At 34.4% G+C, this 19,628-nt stretch overlaps 3 protein-coding genes across 21 annotated transcripts in view; all 3 read right to left on the bottom strand.

Moving 5' to 3' along the window:
• The window catches only part of LOC117683152 (uncharacterized), a 62,855-nt gene that overhangs the window by 34,443 nt on the left and 8,784 nt on the right, over window positions 1–19,628 (bottom strand). The window contains exons 4-5 of one of the 16 annotated variants that reach the window (XR_010713592.1): window positions 18,860–18,983; window positions 18,621–18,683 (exon numbers count right to left, since the gene is read on the bottom strand). The exons of 14 other annotated variants lie outside the window; for them this stretch is intronic. The gene's annotated coding sequence lies outside the window, so the exon portion shown is untranslated. The remainder of the gene's footprint in view (window positions 1–18,620; window positions 18,684–18,859; window positions 18,984–19,628) is intronic. One more of the 16 variants, XR_010713591.1, reaches the window with a different exon arrangement.
• Window positions 8,990–19,628, bottom strand: part of LOC117683150 (uncharacterized) — a 125,727-nt gene continuing 115,088 nt past the window's right edge. Inside the window, exons 10-13 of one of the 2 annotated variants that reach the window (XM_066083220.1) lie at window positions 11,675–11,838; window positions 10,952–10,997; window positions 10,776–10,822; window positions 8,990–9,551 (exon numbers count right to left, since the gene is read on the bottom strand). In XM_066083220.1, coding sequence (XP_065939292.1) covers window positions 11,690–11,838 — 149 coding nt within the window. In that variant the 3' untranslated portion in view covers window positions 8,990–9,551; window positions 10,776–10,822; window positions 10,952–10,997; window positions 11,675–11,689. The remainder of the gene's footprint in view (window positions 9,552–10,775; window positions 10,823–10,951; window positions 10,998–11,674; window positions 11,839–19,628) is intronic. The other variant, XM_066083221.1, reaches the window with a different exon arrangement.
• LOC117682306 (uncharacterized) overlaps window positions 11,912–19,628 on the bottom strand; it is a 49,721-nt gene continuing 42,004 nt past the window's right edge. For all 3 annotated transcript variants that reach the window (XM_066083228.1, XM_066083227.1, XM_066083229.1), the window contains 2 exons: window positions 13,274–14,995; window positions 11,912–12,871 (listed from right to left, as the gene is read on the bottom strand). In XM_066083228.1, coding sequence (XP_065939300.1) covers window positions 12,015–12,871; window positions 13,274–14,963 — 2,547 coding nt within the window. In that variant the 5' untranslated portion in view covers window positions 14,964–14,995 and the 3' untranslated portion in view covers window positions 11,912–12,014. The remainder of the gene's footprint in view (window positions 12,872–13,273; window positions 14,996–19,628) is intronic.

Here is a 19,628-nt window from a genome sequence, read left to right as displayed (position 1 = left end):
GCTTATATTATTACAACAATTATTCTTTCATGATTGTTCGTTAATTATCACACAATATCCTCATTGTGCATGAATTTTTCTTTATATGCGTCTTTTCCCGCCGTTTGTCGACGAGAGAAGAAACGTAATGTTAAAAATCAAATTGTGGCATTGTAAGAGTGTTTTGCGTGTGCTTGCTACGGATAGAAAAAAACTATATACAGCGATTTATTTACAAGATCGGTGTTTATAACTTCAAAATCAGTTGAACAGAGTGAAAAATATATTAACTTCAAAGTCATATCTTGGATACGGTGTAACCAAATTCTATTCATGTTTACGGGGGGGGGGGGTCAATTTTTTATGGGGGTCATTTTTCTTCATGTTTAACATGAAGAAAAATAACCCCCGGGTCTTTTTTCTTCAGAAAAATCCAATTATTCTTCAGCTAGGGGGGTCATTATTCTACGTAGAAAAATGACTCCCGGTCATTATTCTACGGGGGTCATTATACTTCATTACACCGGCCGTCTGTAAACTTTTCACATTTTTGACTTCTTCTCAAAAACCACAGGGCCAAATTTAACCAAATTCGGTACAAAACATCCCTATGGAAAGGGGATTATAAATTCTTAAAATGAAGGGCACAGCCCTTTTCAAAAGGGAGATAATTGCGAAACAGTGAGTATAGGGTGCGTGTCTTTAAAAATCTTCTTCTCAAGAACCACTACACCAAAAATGTCAATTTTTACACAAAAGCTTGTATATATAGTGAAGATTCTAAATTGTAAAAAATCGTGACCCTCGGATAAAAGCTGGGGCCCCAGGCGGGGTTCAAATTTTAACATAGAAATACATAGGAAAATGTTTAAAAAATCTTCTTCTCAAGAACTACTGCACCAGAAATGCCAATATTAACACACATATATATAGTGAAGATTCTAAATTGTAAAAATCGTGACCCCCAGACCAAAATTGGGGCCCCAGGCGGGGTTCAAATTTTAAAATAGAAATACATAGAATAAATGTTTACATGACTTTTTTCCATTTATTCAACTGAATTGTGCACCAAAAAACCCAACTGTGTTTCCCTGATTATTGACAACTCATTGCATAAGTATATAAGGTTGAATAATAAGAAATGACGGATGAATACGATACGGTGTAAAATTCACTAAATATTATTTTAGTTCATCGCTTACATTTTATCTGGATACCGTGCCCGATAAAAATAAAAATTAATATATAAATTTATTTGTTATCGGGCACGGTCTCTAAGATAAATATAAGCGATAAATTTATCTTGTGATTCTGTTGCAAGATTGCAGCTAGTTTGGTTGAGCATTATAGATACGGCAGATCAACGCACGTGGTGTGGATTTATTGATTTATTTGTAAACAACCATACCATAGATAATCTTGTTTCACACGGGAATTAAGTTTAAAAACAAGTATGTTTTATTATAATTAGGGAAACACTGTTTATGTGTTACCCTCGAATACAAATGATGAACCCGTAAAATTTGTTCAAAGAGTGTTTAAACCAGAAAGAAGATAATTTATTATGAACTTTGAAATTTCTTCGATTTTTGTAACCATGATGAGTTATGATTCATTGTATTACATATGCCTCACTACGTATTTTATAAGGAAATACACTGAGTATACAATCACATGGTGATGTTAAAATTGCATATAAAATATAGCTGCATATTGTGGTATTTATGGACTTATTGTACGTACGACCTAACTCAGACAGCGCGTGCAGGTGTCATAACAGTATTTCAAAACATTGCTGAGGCAAAATAATTCCCGAATTTTCCTTTGAATTCGGGGCGTTTCCGCATGCGACAGGAGTTGATTTTTTTATGAGATGAAAAACAATGTGTAGGAGGTCTAACTATCCCAGTTTTGTAATAATGTAAGGTCATTTGAATTTTTGATGCGTGTTGTTTCCGGAGGGGGGGGGTAGGGGGTTAAAGGCCCGGGCTTGATTTTCAAACACGTGTAACTTGGAGATAAACAAAGTCTCACGCCTTACTGGATGCACGTGTGTATTTTGCTAGAAAATTGTACATGAAGCGTTGTTTAAAAAGATGTCAAGAGGATTTTTCCACCAGAAGTTCGTTTTGAATTTTAATCTGTATGTCAAGTTGTGCAATTTTGGTAAGAATATATAGTAAAATTTAATACTGTAGTGACACCTGCACGGATCTTCTCGGGCTCCCTGGTCGAGGACGGATGTGTCCCGGTGCACGGCGAGGGCTATTGTGAACTCTTGTTGATGAACCCATGTTTTATGTGTATTTGTATGTTGTCCTCTTGGCAATAAATAGTTCACAAAATATTTTTATTCTGATATTATTTGATATATGACTATTGGTACTGAAATTTAAATTAATGATGTCAGCTCGAGGCCTTTGTGGGAATTCATGCCTTTGATATGCATAATGAAGACTCTTAGAAATCGTGACCCTCGGACCAAAACTGGAGCCCAAGGCGGGGTTCAAAGTTTAACATAGAACTACATAGGAAAAATGTTTAAACATTTTCTATTCAAGAACTACTGCACCAAAAATGCCAATATTTACACAAAAGGTTGTATATATCGTGAAGATTCTAAATTGTAAATATCGTGACCCCCGGACAAAAAGTGGGGCCCAAGGAGGGGTTTAAATTTTAACATATATAGAAAAAAAGTTTTAAAATCTTCTTCTCAAGACTATAATGCAACAGTTTGGGATATTACTATGCATACATGTACATCCTTAAATAATGTAGATTCTAATTTGTAAAAATCGTGACTCCCGGACAAATAATGTGGCACCAAGAGGGGTTCAAAATTTAGACATTTTAAAAAATATAAAGGAAACGTTTAAAACTGTTCTTTTCAAGAACTACAATGTTATAGTTTGTGGAATTACTATGCATGCATCCCTGGCTTATGTAGATTCTCTATTGGTAAAATCGTGAACCCCGGATCGATACTGGGGCCCCAAGAGGGGGTCAAAGTTTAATATAGAAATATAAAGGTAACATGTTAAAAAATCTTCTTCTCAAGAATAACAATGCTTCAGTTTGTGAGATTACTAGCATGCATACAACCTTGGATAATGTAGGTTTGATAGTTTTAAAATAGTGACCCCTGGACTAATACTGGGGACCCAAGCTGGATTAAAAGTTAAATGTAGAAGTATATATGGACAATGTTTTAAAATCTTCTTCTCGAGAACTACAATTTGTCAGATAACTGCGTAAGCATTCTCAAATAGTGTAGATTCGAAATTATAATTAGAAATTATCGATCTAATTTTGGGCCCCAAGAGGTGTTCAAAGTTTAGCATAGAAATATAGAGGGAAAATGTTTTAAAATCTTTTTCTAGGGAACTATAATGCTGCAGCTTGTGAGATTACTATGCAAGCATCTTTAAATATTGTAGATTCTAAATAAATAAAGTGTTGGCACTGGACTAATACATGGGCCCCAAGAGGGGTTCAAAGTTGACATAGAAAGATATATTGAAAATGTTTTTTCTCGAGAACTATAATGCTACAGTTTGTGAGATTACTATGCAAGGATCCTCAAATTGTGTAAACTCAAATGTAGTGGAACCAAGAGTTATCTTTCTTGATGTTGTTCTGTACAGTCTGAGAGTTATTCCTTTTGGTGTGGAACTCTTCTACGTTCAGTTTTTTCAGGCTGTGTACATGCGGTCCCGTCGCAGTGCTACACATTTTCATTCCTATGTTACTATTTATGTTGTTAAAGCCAACTATAAACCTCGGACCAATACTGGGGCCCCAGAAAAGGGTTCAATGTTTAAAATACAAAAAGCATACTCTACGAAATAGAATGTCACAAGGAACTGCCGTTCAGGTGAGCGATGTGGCCCATGGGCCTCTTGTTCCTGTTTATATTTGGTTTGTTTTGACATTATTTGCAAGTATTTATTACAACTGGTAGCAGAGGTAAGTATGGGTGTGCTTCAATGGCTTGTTTCTATAATTTTGAATTTTGACAATTTATTTTTGCACCGAGTTGAATATGACCTTAGGAACAAGCAGGCTTAATGAAAATGGCAATTTATTTGACAGCATTTGCGGGTTATCAAAACCATTTTCATTTTTTTTTCATTTTTAGATAGGAGATAAAATTCAAACCTAAGAAAAATGACTACTGATGTTTTAATTCTTTTTTGCAAAGCTTTTGCCTAACAACCAACGTGTTCTAAACCACAACATTGTTTTTTAAAATCATCAATTGAAGCAATGAAATAACTACTCAAACAATTTTCAGTATTTTTTATAGGTATAACTGTGAATTGTACAGTTGTTGATATATTAGTATTAAAAGGAAAGGTCATGACCTTGTGGTTGCTCATGGCTACTATTTGATTGACAGATCAAGGAATGAGGAGAGGTAGCAGTGGTGGATAATTAGACAGTGGAGTGGTGAGTAGGATCTATAAATAGTAACCATCTATAAATAGTAACCACCTATAAATAGTTACAATTTACCACCTATAGATGTTCAACGATTAGATAGTAATTACCTAAAAATAGGGACCATAAATACACAGTATGTACATTCTTGGTCCCATATAGCACTGTCTATGTGTCTTTTTCATAAACATGATTTTTAAGATTATGTAACAATACAGTACAGTAGATTATATTTATAGAGCAGTCTAATAATGCACAGTAATATAAATTAATCTTGTATGATCCATGCTGCTCAAAATCAATCTATTAATAACCTTGTAGTATTAAAAATCTTGGTTGTTTCAACAAAGTTTGAAATGGAAGAGACAGTCCACTGACTAAGCTGTGATGTGTACAAAAAGTGTAATATTTACAGTAAACCGGTGGACTGTTCATAAAAGCATAAAATGATTTTCTCTTGTCATCCATTATTACCAGTAACTGCCACAAATTGAATGATTTTTCTCCATTAATGGCCATATGCATAAATTATTGTATATGTTGTGTGAATGTTTTCGATAGCCAATGAAATAGTGCTTTACATCAAGATTGACATCTGTCTTTAAGGATTACGTTTACTCAGGGGCGAAAAAAAATCTACCAATAGGAACGAAAAACTACTTATTGTTCATTGTAGCCCCACTATTGTGGTGCTATTTTTCACTTTCAAATAACTAGGTCAATGACCTACTTTTCTGCTAGTGACCTCTAAATGTTTTTTGAAAAAATTGTCAAAATTTGTCTTTATTTTTTAATTATCAAAAATAATAAAACAATTTGTAGGTTGGGAAATGATAAAATACGAATATCTTTACTAATTTTATATTTGAAAGAATCATTTTAAATTCATATTTTAAGTTTAATTTAGTTCGAATTTCCTCTATCAATTTTCAAAATTGTACCTATTTTTGATCGAGTTTTACAAAAAATTGACTTATAGGAGCTCCAAACCATTGATTGCCTAAAACTGTTTTTATTGTCTGTATTTTTTTGTCATTAACATAATATAAGGTCAATGATCAAAATTTCGAGATATTTTATGTTGAATCTATTTTACGTAATTTAAAGATTTTTCCAATCGCGTGTCAGCCAGTGATATAAATTTATAGACGAGTAAATACAACCATAAAATATGTAAATTATATGAAAAAACACATAAAAACTTAACTTTTGCAATTACACTGCAACAGAAAGGGTTTTTTTAGAGAAAATAAGGAAATGAACAATTCAGTCCGAATTTCCTCTGTTTCAATTTTAATCTACCTTTGTCGGAACACATCTTCCTCAAATAAACAAATCATGGATATCAATATCGATATTTGTTAATAACGTTGTTAATTTGTGTGTTTAAAACAACTTTGGACTTCAGATATTGAACTTTGTAAAAATATTTTTTTAAATCTCAAACCCTGAGTAAACGTAATCCTTTAAAGGACCTATGTTTTATTTCCAGGCCTCAGGTGGATCAGGGGGAGTGGTGATCGGTGGGGATGTCACGTCACAAAATAGTCAGAGCAGTCTTCATTCCCAGGGATCTTCCGCCACCCCCAAAACCAGCCAATCAATCTACAATCAAGTCCTTGGGGTCACAAGCTATGCAACCCGGGGTTGGAGGTCAAAGGAAGCATCTCTTAAGCAGGGGCTACCAGTGGGCACCGACGTCTGACAAGTAGATCAATTCATTAAAGGTCAAGGTCGTTACCGGACCACTTCTGACGACTCCTGTTACAGAGGCCGTTCCTGCTGATCTTGCCGGGGGAGAAATCCATGTTCTGTGATGTCGTGTTTTATGGATGCTGGCATCATTAAATCAAGGAACGCAGTCACTAGGCTCCATATTCAAGGGTCAAGAGAGAATGATATGCGAAAATCTGAGGTCAAGTGCCAAGGTGAAATAGACTTGATGGGCCATTGTGATAAACAGTGCAATGAAAAATGTAGAACAATGGCAGGAAGTGGTTACATTGTTAGGATTAAGAATCATACAAATGTAAATGCCAGATCAATGTGTCTTTATGTTATTTTTATCAAACTACGCCATACTGTGTATGCGTTAACAATGGGGAAAATTATACTCAACGTCGACCCTGTTTCTAAGGTGTTCTTTGATTGGCTTTCATTAGACCAAGTGACAATGTGATAGAAAGAAGAAATCTCACGACATAATGATGACACAATACTTAGACTTTATTGAATTAATTTGATGTACAGATTTATATCTCAGCTGTGTTATATCAGTGTAAAAAATGTAAAAATACATAGAGTGTGAAATAGTATTACTTTGTAGTGCATGAGTTATAAATTCAATATTTCATGAACTAATTTATTTGAATGGAGAGAGAGAGAGAGAGAGAGAGAGAGAGAGAGAGAGAGAGAGAGAGAGAGAGAGATTTAATTATAACTATCAAGGAGATAGAAAAGTATTGCAATCTGAATTACCTTCATACAATAAATAGTGCCCCAATGTAATATTCTCAAATCAAGTAAATTTTGTAAAATTTCGCCATTGGATTCTACAGGACTGCAAATCCTATAAAGATTAACTTGTCCGTCTTACCATTTTTTGATATCAAAATCTGGAAGCATTCGTATACATTTACAACACGGACTTTACTTACCACGCTGTACATTTAATTTATGCAATCGTAAGAACAATGAAATTGTCATTATTGTCTTTATTAGATTAAAAAACCTTTTTTGTTCAATATTTTATTTTGTCACAGGTTTTAACATCCATTTTAACAACACCTGTGTAAAAAGGGAATAACGATATAAATTAAAATCAACATATTTTAAAAATAAGCATAATTATATATGAGCATTGATTAACATTTTCTATTTATGTGTTGACCGTCCCCACACTGCGGTACATGTATATATATTTCTACTACTGTTGTCATGGTCCAGTGTCAGTAGAGTTATCTTCCTTAATGCTGATGAAAACGAGAACAAATTTCAATCCTTTATCATTATGTATAGGCCCCTGTATGACATTTTGTTCTAATGTAAAAGTGTTCCAAACATTGTATTAGACCAACAGAAGGTAAATGAATAAGTACTGTAACTGAGTGTTTACGTATCCTGCCAATGTCAATATTGAAAAGCTATAGGTGAGATTTCTGTGTTGTCTTTGAATACACAAGAAACAATTCCATGAACTCGGTTTATATCTAGAATGTGATAATATATACCTATTTACTGGCTATGAGGACGATAGCAAGTTTATTGTCCCCCAAGACAGCAACTATTTCACGAAGGGGACAATAAACTTGCTATCGTCCCATAGCTAGCCAGTAAATAGGTATTTTATTATACCGAAGAAAACCTTATTTGTCTGCGATGCAGAATTTCTTGGTAATAAACAAATTAGAGTTATCGGACTTTGAATTAAATGTAGCGATTGGATTACGTCAGAAGTGTTCCGAGTTTAAAAAGGAGGGAAAATCGAATGCTGCCAGTGAATAGTTCCGATGTCTATTCACCATGGGCAAATCACGGAAACTATTTCACGTTTAGATAGAATAGCATGTTTATAAATTCGTTGTAATTTTGCATTGAAAATATTCACAGAGGTATAAAAAAAAATATCTCTACATTTTTATCTGGTATTTGAAAACCTAATTATGGAGTGATCGCAGTTTTAAGGGGTTTTTCTAACATCTTTAATGATAGTTTATTATTTTCCAAGAACATAATAGAATTCATTTTCTCTATCAAACAGAAACAAAAGAAAAAAAAATAGCATACAATCGTCTGTGTTTTATTTATCATTTGCATACATGTGCATGTTTTATGTTATATGAGTGTATTCAGATCATCGGAGTCAATTTTTGAACATTTATAATGCTAAATACTACACATTTTGACTAACTTTGGTATTGTGCATTTGTAAAGAGAGATGAGGTCATCCATTGTAAGTTTCACATCAAGATAGAAAGATTTGTCCATTTAAAAGTAGGTCAAAGTGACCCAATTTCGGACTGTTATTGTAATTCATAGTTGACTTATTGTCTTTGATGGTATAAGGTGGTATAAGTTCTATAGTATATCAGACTAGCTTTAATAAGCCCCTGGACCTCTTGTATTTTTAAAATGGTTGAAAACCTCATCTTACAACCATATATACTATTGCTGCTTCTTTTAAGATGCTTCAAGTGTCATGTGGTAAATTTTGTATTTATACTACCATCCGCTAAATTCAAAATTTACAACATGACACAAGGTTCAACAGAATACCCATGCTTTTTGTCTGGATTTTTGTCCTAAGCAGAATAACATTTACCAAAATAGTCATACAGGGAACTTGCTCATAAGGAAGTTAAGGCGACTTACTGTTAAGTTCCATATTTTCGTCATGACAAAAAGAGTTGAAATATGATTGAAAGGTAAATATGTTATATATTATTAAATACCCCCGTTTCTGTATATCCAAGTACCTTATAGGCAAGTTTTACTGTACAAAGAGAGATTAGATCAATCAGCATGAAATTCTACGGCTACATATAATTAATCAGGACATAATAACAACATCAAGATAAGCCATTCTTTATTTCTGAGGAAAAAGAAACTAGGGCAAAACATCAAAAACACAAACACTCTAAACAACTGAATCAAAAACACAGACAAAAATAATGTACAGAGGAGATAAAATCATTAGTCGGTTATAGGTTTTATGTGTCATTATAAAAAATACACAGTAAACTTACATATCTTTTCATCTATTCTGTTTATGATCTTTTATCAACAAATTCAAGTGATGTACATATACATGTACATGTACAGTATGTGGAGTGTATCTAGTTCCTATGATGATAGTAAATGACCTCTTCATTTTCAGATGTTTGAATAAATGTTATTCACTTCACTGTTTGTATTCTTTACCAAATGTACTTGATGCACAAGAGAGATATATGTCAATGTACCCACTTAATGTAAATTCCACAATAAAGAAAGTCAATAGTTAATATGTCCATTCCCATCAAGGGTCGATAGACGATCCAACCCATGACAGTCACTGTTGGAAGCTTATGGTGAGTTCATCATGTTGACACCAATGGCTACCAGTCCAAGGTCTACTGGGAACCAGTCAACTGTAAAGAAAAGAGTAAGCTTTAATACATGTTCAGATTTTATAAGTGTTATATGATTAGTCATTCATTAATATCATTTGTATATTCTTACTTTACTACATGTAATATCTTTATATGAATCTTTAACAACCTTAACAGGTTCAAAAATTAAAAATCATTAAAACGGCATAGTCCACATAATATATCAATTTACAAACTTAGTGCTCTCTCTCTCTCTCTCTCTCTCTCTCTCTCTCTCTCTCTCTCTCTCTCTCTCTCTCTCTCTCTCTTCTTTCTCTCTATCCATCAAATAAATATCCTATAAATCTATCCCAGTGTCTGTCTCACCCTAAATTATAAATCTTCAAAACGACATAATTCACATAATATATAAATTTTTAAAGATTAGTGCTCTTCTCTCTCTCTCTCTCTCTCTCTCTCTCTCTCTCTCTCTCTCTCTCAATTGCATATTTCAATAATTCTACCCTGGTGCCTGTCTGTCTCACAATGAGTTAAAGTTAATCAATAATCAAGTTTAGTTCCAATGTAAGCTCACACACCCAACGCTTCCCAATACAGAAAATAATTTGGCAAAAACCATAACTTGCAAAACCTTATTAGCTCAAAACTTCCTGCAAATGTTCACATCTATTCCTTTGTCTTTTACATTTAAAAAAAAAAATAAGTCTAAAAAAAAAGAATTTTCAAGAAAAAAATTATGGAAACAGAATTTCTGGTAATATGCACTTTTACACATCTTGTCTTAAATGCCCACAGAGTTTCTTTGAATTTGGAGCAGTTTTAGAGGAGTTACACTTACAAACTGTGTATTACTATATTCAATATAAGATAAAAATTCTAAGTTTAAAACGGCCAAGGTTCCTATTAAAATAATGGAACCAGATTTTCCTTGTAATATGCACATCTACATATTGTGTCTTAATTATCTACAATGTTTCATAAAATTCTTTGCAACGATTAAAGAGAAGTTGCGCTTACAAAAAAACCAGGACTGACGGACAGACAGACAGACATACTGGTCAAAAACATTTTACCCCTTGTAACCTCATTGAGTGGGGTGTAATTACCTTAAAAGAACCTATCTAGTAAAAAGCCCAGACAGACAATAATATCAAAACATTGAACATTCCATTGATATATGATTGCTAGTGCTCCTGTTAACATTCCCTTCTTAATAATGTATATTACATGTACCTGACGCTTATACATAGACAACTTACTTACTTGAATAAAGTTGTTTCTCGCTGATACTTGATATAGTTTTCTGGTATCTAAAATTAATTAGAATTTGTACTCATGTTTATTACAAGTTACATCATAGTATATCATTAGGTGCAAATGTTTAAATGAGAGAGAGAGAGAGAGAATATTAAATTTTACAATCATTCACAAACATATACCCTTACTGAGCCAATGTTTTTACTTAACCGCACGGCAACCAATGACCTAAATGTAATTTTTTCAAATGTTTATAAAATACCACCATATCTCTCTCGCAAGCTTAAACAAGAAAACAATAAAGATTGTAATTCACAGAGGTCCCTACATAAATTAATTCTTAAATTATAGAAGAGCTGTTGGTAGAAAATAAATTAACTTCTGGTGAATATTGCAGAATAAACTTGCTGTTCAATTATTAATGGATATATTAAAAAAAATATCATTTATTGACTTCAAGTTTATCCTGCAACATCCACAAAACTGTATTGCTTAATTAATTTGCTCTTATGTAAGGGAAACAATCCTTGACTGTGATAAATATTTTGATTTTGCATTGTTAAATTTCTTACATATAAACTTTATAAAAACCGATATCTAAAAAAATCAATACATTAGCTGTCATTTGGGTGCAAAAATAGGCTCGGGCTTAAATCAAATTGTCAAATTGATTTGATTATCATTTCAATTGAACAGTTATACAAACTGAACTTTAGTCTACATTCATCAAAATACAGACATGCATGTTTTTAATTAACATCACAAAGAGTGAAATTAACAGGAGTCAGTATTACAGTCCATGTGAATTATACACAGGTCAATTTCAGCTGCAGATTTTGAACACAGTGACAAACAACATGTGTGTTTTTGAGAGTAGACTAGATTTGTACAGAAACATTTACAACCTGTCAATATCCAAGCTATCTCCATTCTACGGCTGGTGTTGAGTTAAACATGGCCTCCCCATCACTGGAGCTACACATGGCCTCCCCATCAGTGGAGCTAAACATGGCCTCCCAATCACTGGAGCTAAACATGGCCTCCATACCAGAGGAGTGTGTATCCTTATCTACAACAAGGCATTAATTAGCTATTAATTAATAGATATAATAATTACAATGTAGTTGTACTTAATTTATTGAATAATTAAAGACAAAAATCTCCATATTCAGCATAATATCTGTCTGTACGTGTAATTCTTTTCCTTTGTATTTAAAAACAAATCTATTATTTTTCTAATTAAAATTAAACCAAGTTTAACACTAACAAAAAATGATAGAAAAGACCGTCCTTGTCTAACATCTGTACTGTGTTGGTTCTACCATCACACACCAGGATGTGTGACAGCGGGTCAGTACAGATTCCATGTGGCCGTAGTCCGGATCCTGATCGAGGTCCTGTGTAGGAGAAACGATGTCTTCCTCCACGCTCTGTCACCACTACACCAGCCCTGTAGTCAGACACCACGACATCCCCATTGTTGTTCTCTGTTATATAGATAGGTTTTCTATACAGTCCAAGTCCTGTGTTGTCGTGCTGTATGATCTGTGTGAGTTGTCCGCTCTGGTTGTACCGGGTTACCTTGCCTGTCCTTGTCCTATCGTTATACATCCCGACCAGTAGATCCCCAGTGGACGGGGACCAGTACACACACTGTGGTTCCCATGTAGAGTCTGTTCTCTCTATAAATGTGGTGGTTGTTTTCATATCCTTTGACAGTTTTTTTATGTAATAGTACCTATCTATATAAATCAGTTCACTCTCACTGTTCACTGTGTGTAATCCTCCATAACCACGACATGAATCCTCCACACGATGTAGAGGGACACCTGTTGTGTCTGTCAACATGAGATTGTTATTCCAATCACTGACCCAGACCCGGTCTGATGTTACACAGGAAATGTGATAACAACGATCAACACCTGTCACTGTGAGAGATTGATGGAGCTCAGCACCAGACGTCAGTTTCAGCAGACACTGGTTTCCTACGCGTCGGTTTCCTCTCTCTGTGATTTGGATTGCACTCAGTGACTCCATCACATCCTCCTTGTTAAGTGACTCAGTCATGGAGAGCTGGCTGGTGTGGAGTTTATCAGCAGTGTCTGTAATAAATCAAGCATTAGACATGTAATGCTTTATATGATTAATAAAAGTAATCCATTTTATTAAAACAGTTGTCTGCTTTTGTATACTACCACTTATTGTAGATATATTAATGCAGCTTATCAATTTCATTGTAATTACAATGGCATGTGATGGTGGTTAATTCATTAATCAATTGAAATCATACACAGATGTATCTAAATAATTAATTTTATTTAATAGCTTATTCCTGTGTGTTTTAAATCTAACAAGCTGTTAACAGTTAAATACTTGTACATAAATTTATTGAACAAAGATAAATAAGCTGCTACTGACAACTTGTTAAGTGTGTACATATACATGTCTTAAACAAAATATATTATACTTCTATATAATTGTAAACAAAAATGACTCAGACTTACCTGTCAGAGCGTCCTGTCTGGTGATATACCTGTATATAACCACCGTGTTGTTGTCCCCTGACCCGACCCAGAGACGGTGAGTGTTGACATCATAACTCAGGCTGTATGGTGAGAATATCCCTGATGGTCTTATCAGTAGATGTGACAGGAACTGACCGTCTTTGTCCAACATCTGTACTGTGTGGGTTCTATCATCACACACCAGGATGTGTGACAGCGCGTCAGTACAGATTCCACGTGGATCTAGTCGTGATCCTGATGGAGGTCCTGTGTAGGAGAAACGATGTCTTCCTCCACGCTCTGTCACCACTACAGCACCAGTCATAAAATTTATACAGTCAGACACCACGACATCCCCATTGTTGTTCTCTGTTATATAGCAAGGTACACTATACAGTCCCCGTCCTGTGTTGTCGTTCTGTATGGTTTGTGTGAGTTGTCCACTTTGGTTGTACCGGGTTACCTTGCCTGTCTTTGCATCATTGTTATACATCCCGACCAGTAGATCCCCAGTGGACAGGGACCAGTACACACACTGTGGTTCCCATGTAGAGTCTGTTATCTCTATAAATGTGGTGGTTGTTTTCATATCCTTTGATCGTTTCTTAGTGTTAAATTTCCTATCTATATAAATAAGTTCACTCTCACTGTTCACTGTGTGTAATCCTCCATATAAATAACTACATAAATCCTTCACACAATGTAGAGGGACACCTGTTGTGTCTGTCAACATGAGGTTGTTCAAATCACTGACCCAGACCCGGTCTGATGTCACACAGGAAATGTGATAACAACGGCCAACACCTGTCAGTGTGAGAGATTGATGGAGCTCAGCACCAGACGTCAGTTTCAGCAGACACCGGTTTCCTACGCGTCGGTTTCCTCTCTCTGTGATTTGGATTGCACTCAGTGACTCCATCACATCCTTCTTGTTGAGTGACTCAGTCATGGAGAGCTGGCTGGTGTGGAGTGTGAGATGTATCTGGGATATGACTGTCTTTATGGAGGAGAGGAATTGTAGTGCACTGAATGTTGACTGTTCATACATGTGTACATATCTCTGTAGGCTGACAATATGTCTCTTTGTTTCCATCTTCTGTTTTAAACATCTGTGTTTGAAATTAAAGTCACAAAACACATTGTTTAATAGATCATATAGAACATAGTCAATGAGATCCCTCTGTTTCTGGGCCTTTGTTAACATCTCTGATTGATAGCGGGATAACTCTGTGCGACAGGTTTTGATGTCATCTGTGATTCCTGGCAGGAGAACAGGTCTGTAAAAGAGAGCGTCACTTCTGATGGTGTGAATGGTTCCTCTGTGTTGTTGTTGCTTTGTTTTATAAGCTCCTCGTATGCTTAGAATCTTGTGCTTACTTTGTCGAAAGAGAGAAACAGGGAATATGTGAGATTTATGTCCAAAACAAGAACCACACACAGGAACTTGACAAGGTCCACAGTACTTTATATAAACATGGCTAGGATGTCTCACACAAAGTTCTTGTTTTGGGATGTTGTTGAATTTTTCATGATGTGACACAACATTATGGTCTATTGTTTGGAGGTTTTTCACATGGTTTTCTTTACACTTTTGACACAGATCACATGGACACGATTCACAATAGTACTCTGTGTCCCCCCGACACTTAGAGCATTGATGTGCTTTATATGTTGTACTTGCTTGGTCCATGGTCTGGAGGGTCTAGGTCTTTATATCATAACCTGCATGAAAAAAGTATAATGTCAATCCTGGTCAATGACATAAACTACCTTTAGTTAAACAGTTTTATAGATATAACATCAAATTTTAATAAATCTTTAAAATTTTAGACTTTCTCTGCTATAAATGTATAATCTTTAGGCAAGTTTGATCATCAACAAGAGATGACCTTCAGAAAACTTACAATGTGCATGTCATTCTCTACTGAATATGGACTGTTGATCTCTCTCTCTCTCTCTCTCTCTCTCTCTCTCTCTCTCTCTCTAAATGTATCTCTCTCCATGTATCTCCCTCTCACTTTCTCTCCTCACCATATATTATCCATCTCTCTCTTTTAAACATGTACTATATAATTTATATTTATATATCTCTCCTTTAAATCTTTCTCTCCCTTTGTTGTACTGTAACACTCTTTTTGAATTGTTCTGCTTATGTTGTACTTATCCTCTCTCTCTCTCTCTCTCTCTCTCTCTCTCTCTCTCTCTCTCTCTCTCTCTCTCTCTCTCTCTGTTGTACTGTTACTCTCAGACTTATTTTTTTCTGACTGGCTGTATGCATTCTCTCTCTCTCTCTCTCTCTTTCTCTCTCTCTCTCAACATGAACTAATAAACTCTTTAATTCTTTCAGACTTTCTACTCAATATGTACTATTGATCTCTCTCTCTTTCTCTCTCTCTCTCTTTCTCTCTCTCTCTCTCTCTCTCTCTCTCCAAAACGTGTACTCATTATCTCTCTTTATTTCTTTCAGACTTTTTCTTTTCAATATGTACTATTGATCGATCTCTCTCTGTTTCTCTTTTTCTATCCTCAATGTGTACCGGGTACTAATTATATCTTATTTTACTTTTGATGTTACATTTTCATTTGAATGGTTGGGCGGAAGTTAGTTACCAGTTACATGTATCTCTTTCTCTCTACATGTATCTCTCTTTATGTATTTTTTCTCTCTTTCCATTTATCTTTCACTTTCTCTTCTCAATATATACTATCCATATCTCCCTGTTAATCCTGTAGTAAATAATTTCTCTATCTCTCTTTTGTCTCTCTCTCGGACTTTATATCCTCAACTTGTACTAATAATCTCTTTTTTCTCTCTCTCGCAGACTACTCAATATGTACTCTTGATTGCTTAATCTCTCCCTCTCTCTCACTCTCTGTTTCGTTCTTACTTAGATAGACTATGTTAAATAATGAAATCTGATTGGTTGAGACGCAGTTCATAATTCTTTCTATTACCCCCCACGTTAGCAATGCACTTAGCAATGGTTAACATTAAAAATTGTTACATGCGCGAAAATTATGCGCGTACCGTTCGCTGTAAAATTCACGTTATTCCTATATAAAAGCAGTAAAAAAAATTTTAAAATTAAGACATTCAGTATAACACAATAAATAGTGCCTGTTTGAGAGGACAACAGTTGAAATTGACACCCCTCAAAAACCATTGTCAGCCTCCGCTTCGCGTCGGTTGACAATGGTTTTCTCGGGGTGTCAATTTCAACTGTTACCCTCCCAAACAGGCACTATTTATATACTGTCACACTCTCTCTGCTATAAAAACCTTTTATATTTTTCTTGTTTTTCTCCATTTTAGACTTAAAACCATTTTAACAAGAGCTCTGACTTTGGGTAGTTGTGTCAAACAGCAATGTGACGTAGGCATGTGTATTTCATTGCTAGCCACTCAGCCATGTGCCTTTGAAATCAACAAGATCTTTCTGGCTTTTGAGTTTAGACTACGCAATCCCTGCATATTTTGCTTGAAACCGCGTCATTTTTAACTTTTTTGACGCAAGAAATAGATAGCTACGCCCTCCTGAAAGTCCAAGGTCTTGTTAAGGAAGGCGGACCTAATTCATTTCTACAATAGATTTTTTATTCAAATTTTTATATAATGTTAATGTTGATGATGAGTGAAAATCAATAAAAAAAATTACATGATCATCGACTTCCTTATCTTATTGGGGGTGTTTCAAAATTTGGGTACAAAAGTCCTCAGATATAATAGAAAGTAATGGAAATTTTCAGGGGTGTGGTATAAAAACTGATATTTTAAAAATTCAGCGATAGATTTTTTACTCTAATTAAATTCTAATATTAAGAAGTCAATAAGCTTATCGTTGAACAGAAAAAAAACCTTAATTTTTTGAGGGGTTGTCTCAAAGTTCACTGCATGGTTCATTTTTCCTTAGAAATATTATCGGAAAAAGGGCATAATTAATTATTGCCTGATGTAGCATTAACTGCTATATGTATGATTTTAAAAGGTTATAGTATAAATTCAATATCTACCTGATTATAAGACTATAAACTGCAGGTGGGGGGCTTAGGATTTATAAACCGTGGATTAGTTGCAAACAGAGGAAATTTGGACTATTTTTCTTCTTCTTAATTTTTCTCCGCTTAAAATATTTTGGCATCACAAATTATGTTTAGTAATATGAAAATTTTATTATTTTTTCTTATTATGATGTACGTAATTACGACAGTCATATTTAAAGCAAATGCGCAGATTCTGCGCAGAGGTGCGAAATCTTGAATTGGGTCCGTCGTCTTTAAAATGGTTCTAATCTCTTCAACATGTTCTTTGCTCTCTCTCTCTCTGATTTTTTCTGCTCTATTTTTTTTTCTCTATATATTTCACTTTCTAGCCTAAACAGTTGTATTCCAGTTTGTGTTCTCTATCTCTGTGTGTCTTTCTCTCTCTGCCCCTCTCTCTCTCTCTGTCTCTCTCTCTCTTTGATTTAACTTCCTGGTTATAAAAACATGCTAGCTAAGTGTACAAGCTTAAATATGATTGTAATCTCATATTTAACATGCATAAGTACCTTAAAAATTTTGGAATGATTTATCAAGAAATATATTAAACTTTAGTTGCTTAAAATATGTTGATCTGTGGAAAAATTTGTTTCAATAAATACATTTTTTTTTAAAATGTTAAATCAATTTATTGGATCATGTTACTTTAAAATTGATAACCATTTTTAAGTTTTAGGTCTGTTTAAGAGAAGATGGCGGGCAGAAGCTTTGCCTTTTGGTTGATCCTATTCCATATTTTGTAATTATGGCCCATAACTGTTGCATTCGGTAAGTTCTACTACGTAAAATGCATTAAAAAGTACAGGTGCAGTGCAGTTCAGCAAGAGAACAGACTATAATTGTTATCAAAACACAATTCACACATTATTATCAAATGTTTGCAATACAGGAACTAACCAAATTATACATGAGGTCTTTGACTACTGGCTTATGGCCCATGCTTTTCCCCATACCCTGGCTGATTATTTGACAATTCCCCGAGCAAAAATTTTGACAGAATCCAAGCCCTGACATTACCACAAGGATAGTTTTCCCTTGTTTGAACAAAAAACAATCACTAAATGGGAATGAGGGCAGTTCTTATTATGTTAATCTCTTGGTAAGAAATTGCTATGCTCTCAAGCAACAGTTCTTACCGTAGGGTTAACACAATGACTACTGCCCCATACCCATTTAAGAGCTGTTTAATATAATGTCTATGATTGACACACAACAACGAACTTACGATTGCAATAGGTCACCTGAGTAACTAAGAAAGGAACAAGTTAGCTGCCTTATGAACAGTTTATAATATTCATGAATACTATACCGTATAAGATTTCTCTTTTCTTTCTCTTGTCTACTGTATCTTTGAAAACCATACTCTATAGACCTAAAAAGAGACCACACAATTCTACACAACAGTACATGTACATGTATTACATTAACCTAAAAGACAAACAGGAGAACATACATGTAAATAACAAATACCGAACAAATGCTGATAACAGAAAGAGTTAAGGATTGAGCTGTTAAGCTAATTAAATCAATGATGGGTGAAAATCTTACAAATGTGACGGTCACAACAGTGGGATGCCGGTGCCAGATAGTTCAGTTGGTAGAAAACACTAGAAATTCAGAGGATCCTGTGATTGAATCCCTGTTTTGGTCCGTCATTATTTAACCCATCCCACTAAATAATCGACCATTGAAAGTTTTTAGACACATTAACATGGATTGATAATCAATTCTGTTTAAAGTTAATAATAAGAAAGAAATTAAGTAGGGGATATCTTGGGAGAGAAATTGACTCTGAACAATCATCATCATGACTTGTGTTTGTGTATGTCTGGCAGTATCTCAATCATTTCAGGTACATGCATTTATTCAAAGAGTTTTATACTAGTATTGGATCAATTTTTTTTAGGATATTTTAAATTATTTTGTATTTTACTTATATTCTGACTAGGTATGGATAAAGTTGATAACTCTGTACATTGCTATCTATATTAAACATGAATGTAATGATTTAGGAATAGGTAAAAAGGGGAATAACTCTGTTCATATTAAAACTGGCAACAAAAGAGATTGAGTTGTTCCCCTTGTCACTCTGTTTGACCAGTTAGACTGTTTGATGTGATGTAGTAGTATCAACGACACTTAGCTGAATCAATCTTCACATTTGTATGTAAACATAAAATCTAGTTATCAAATCATCAATTTATTCTATCATTGAAAGAATACATAGAGATTAGCTGAATAAAATGTGATTAGAATGATCAACATTACCACCTTTAAACTGATTAGGTAGTGTCTGAGAAGGTTCACTTTAATTTGC

Source organism: Magallana gigas, chromosome 4 (assembly GCF_963853765.1).
Source record: "Magallana gigas chromosome 4, xbMagGiga1.1, whole genome shotgun sequence".
In the NCBI taxonomy this organism is placed as follows: Eukaryota; Metazoa; Mollusca; class Bivalvia; order Ostreida; family Ostreidae; genus Magallana; species Magallana gigas.
This window is presented reverse-complemented; position numbering and strand designations above follow the sequence as displayed.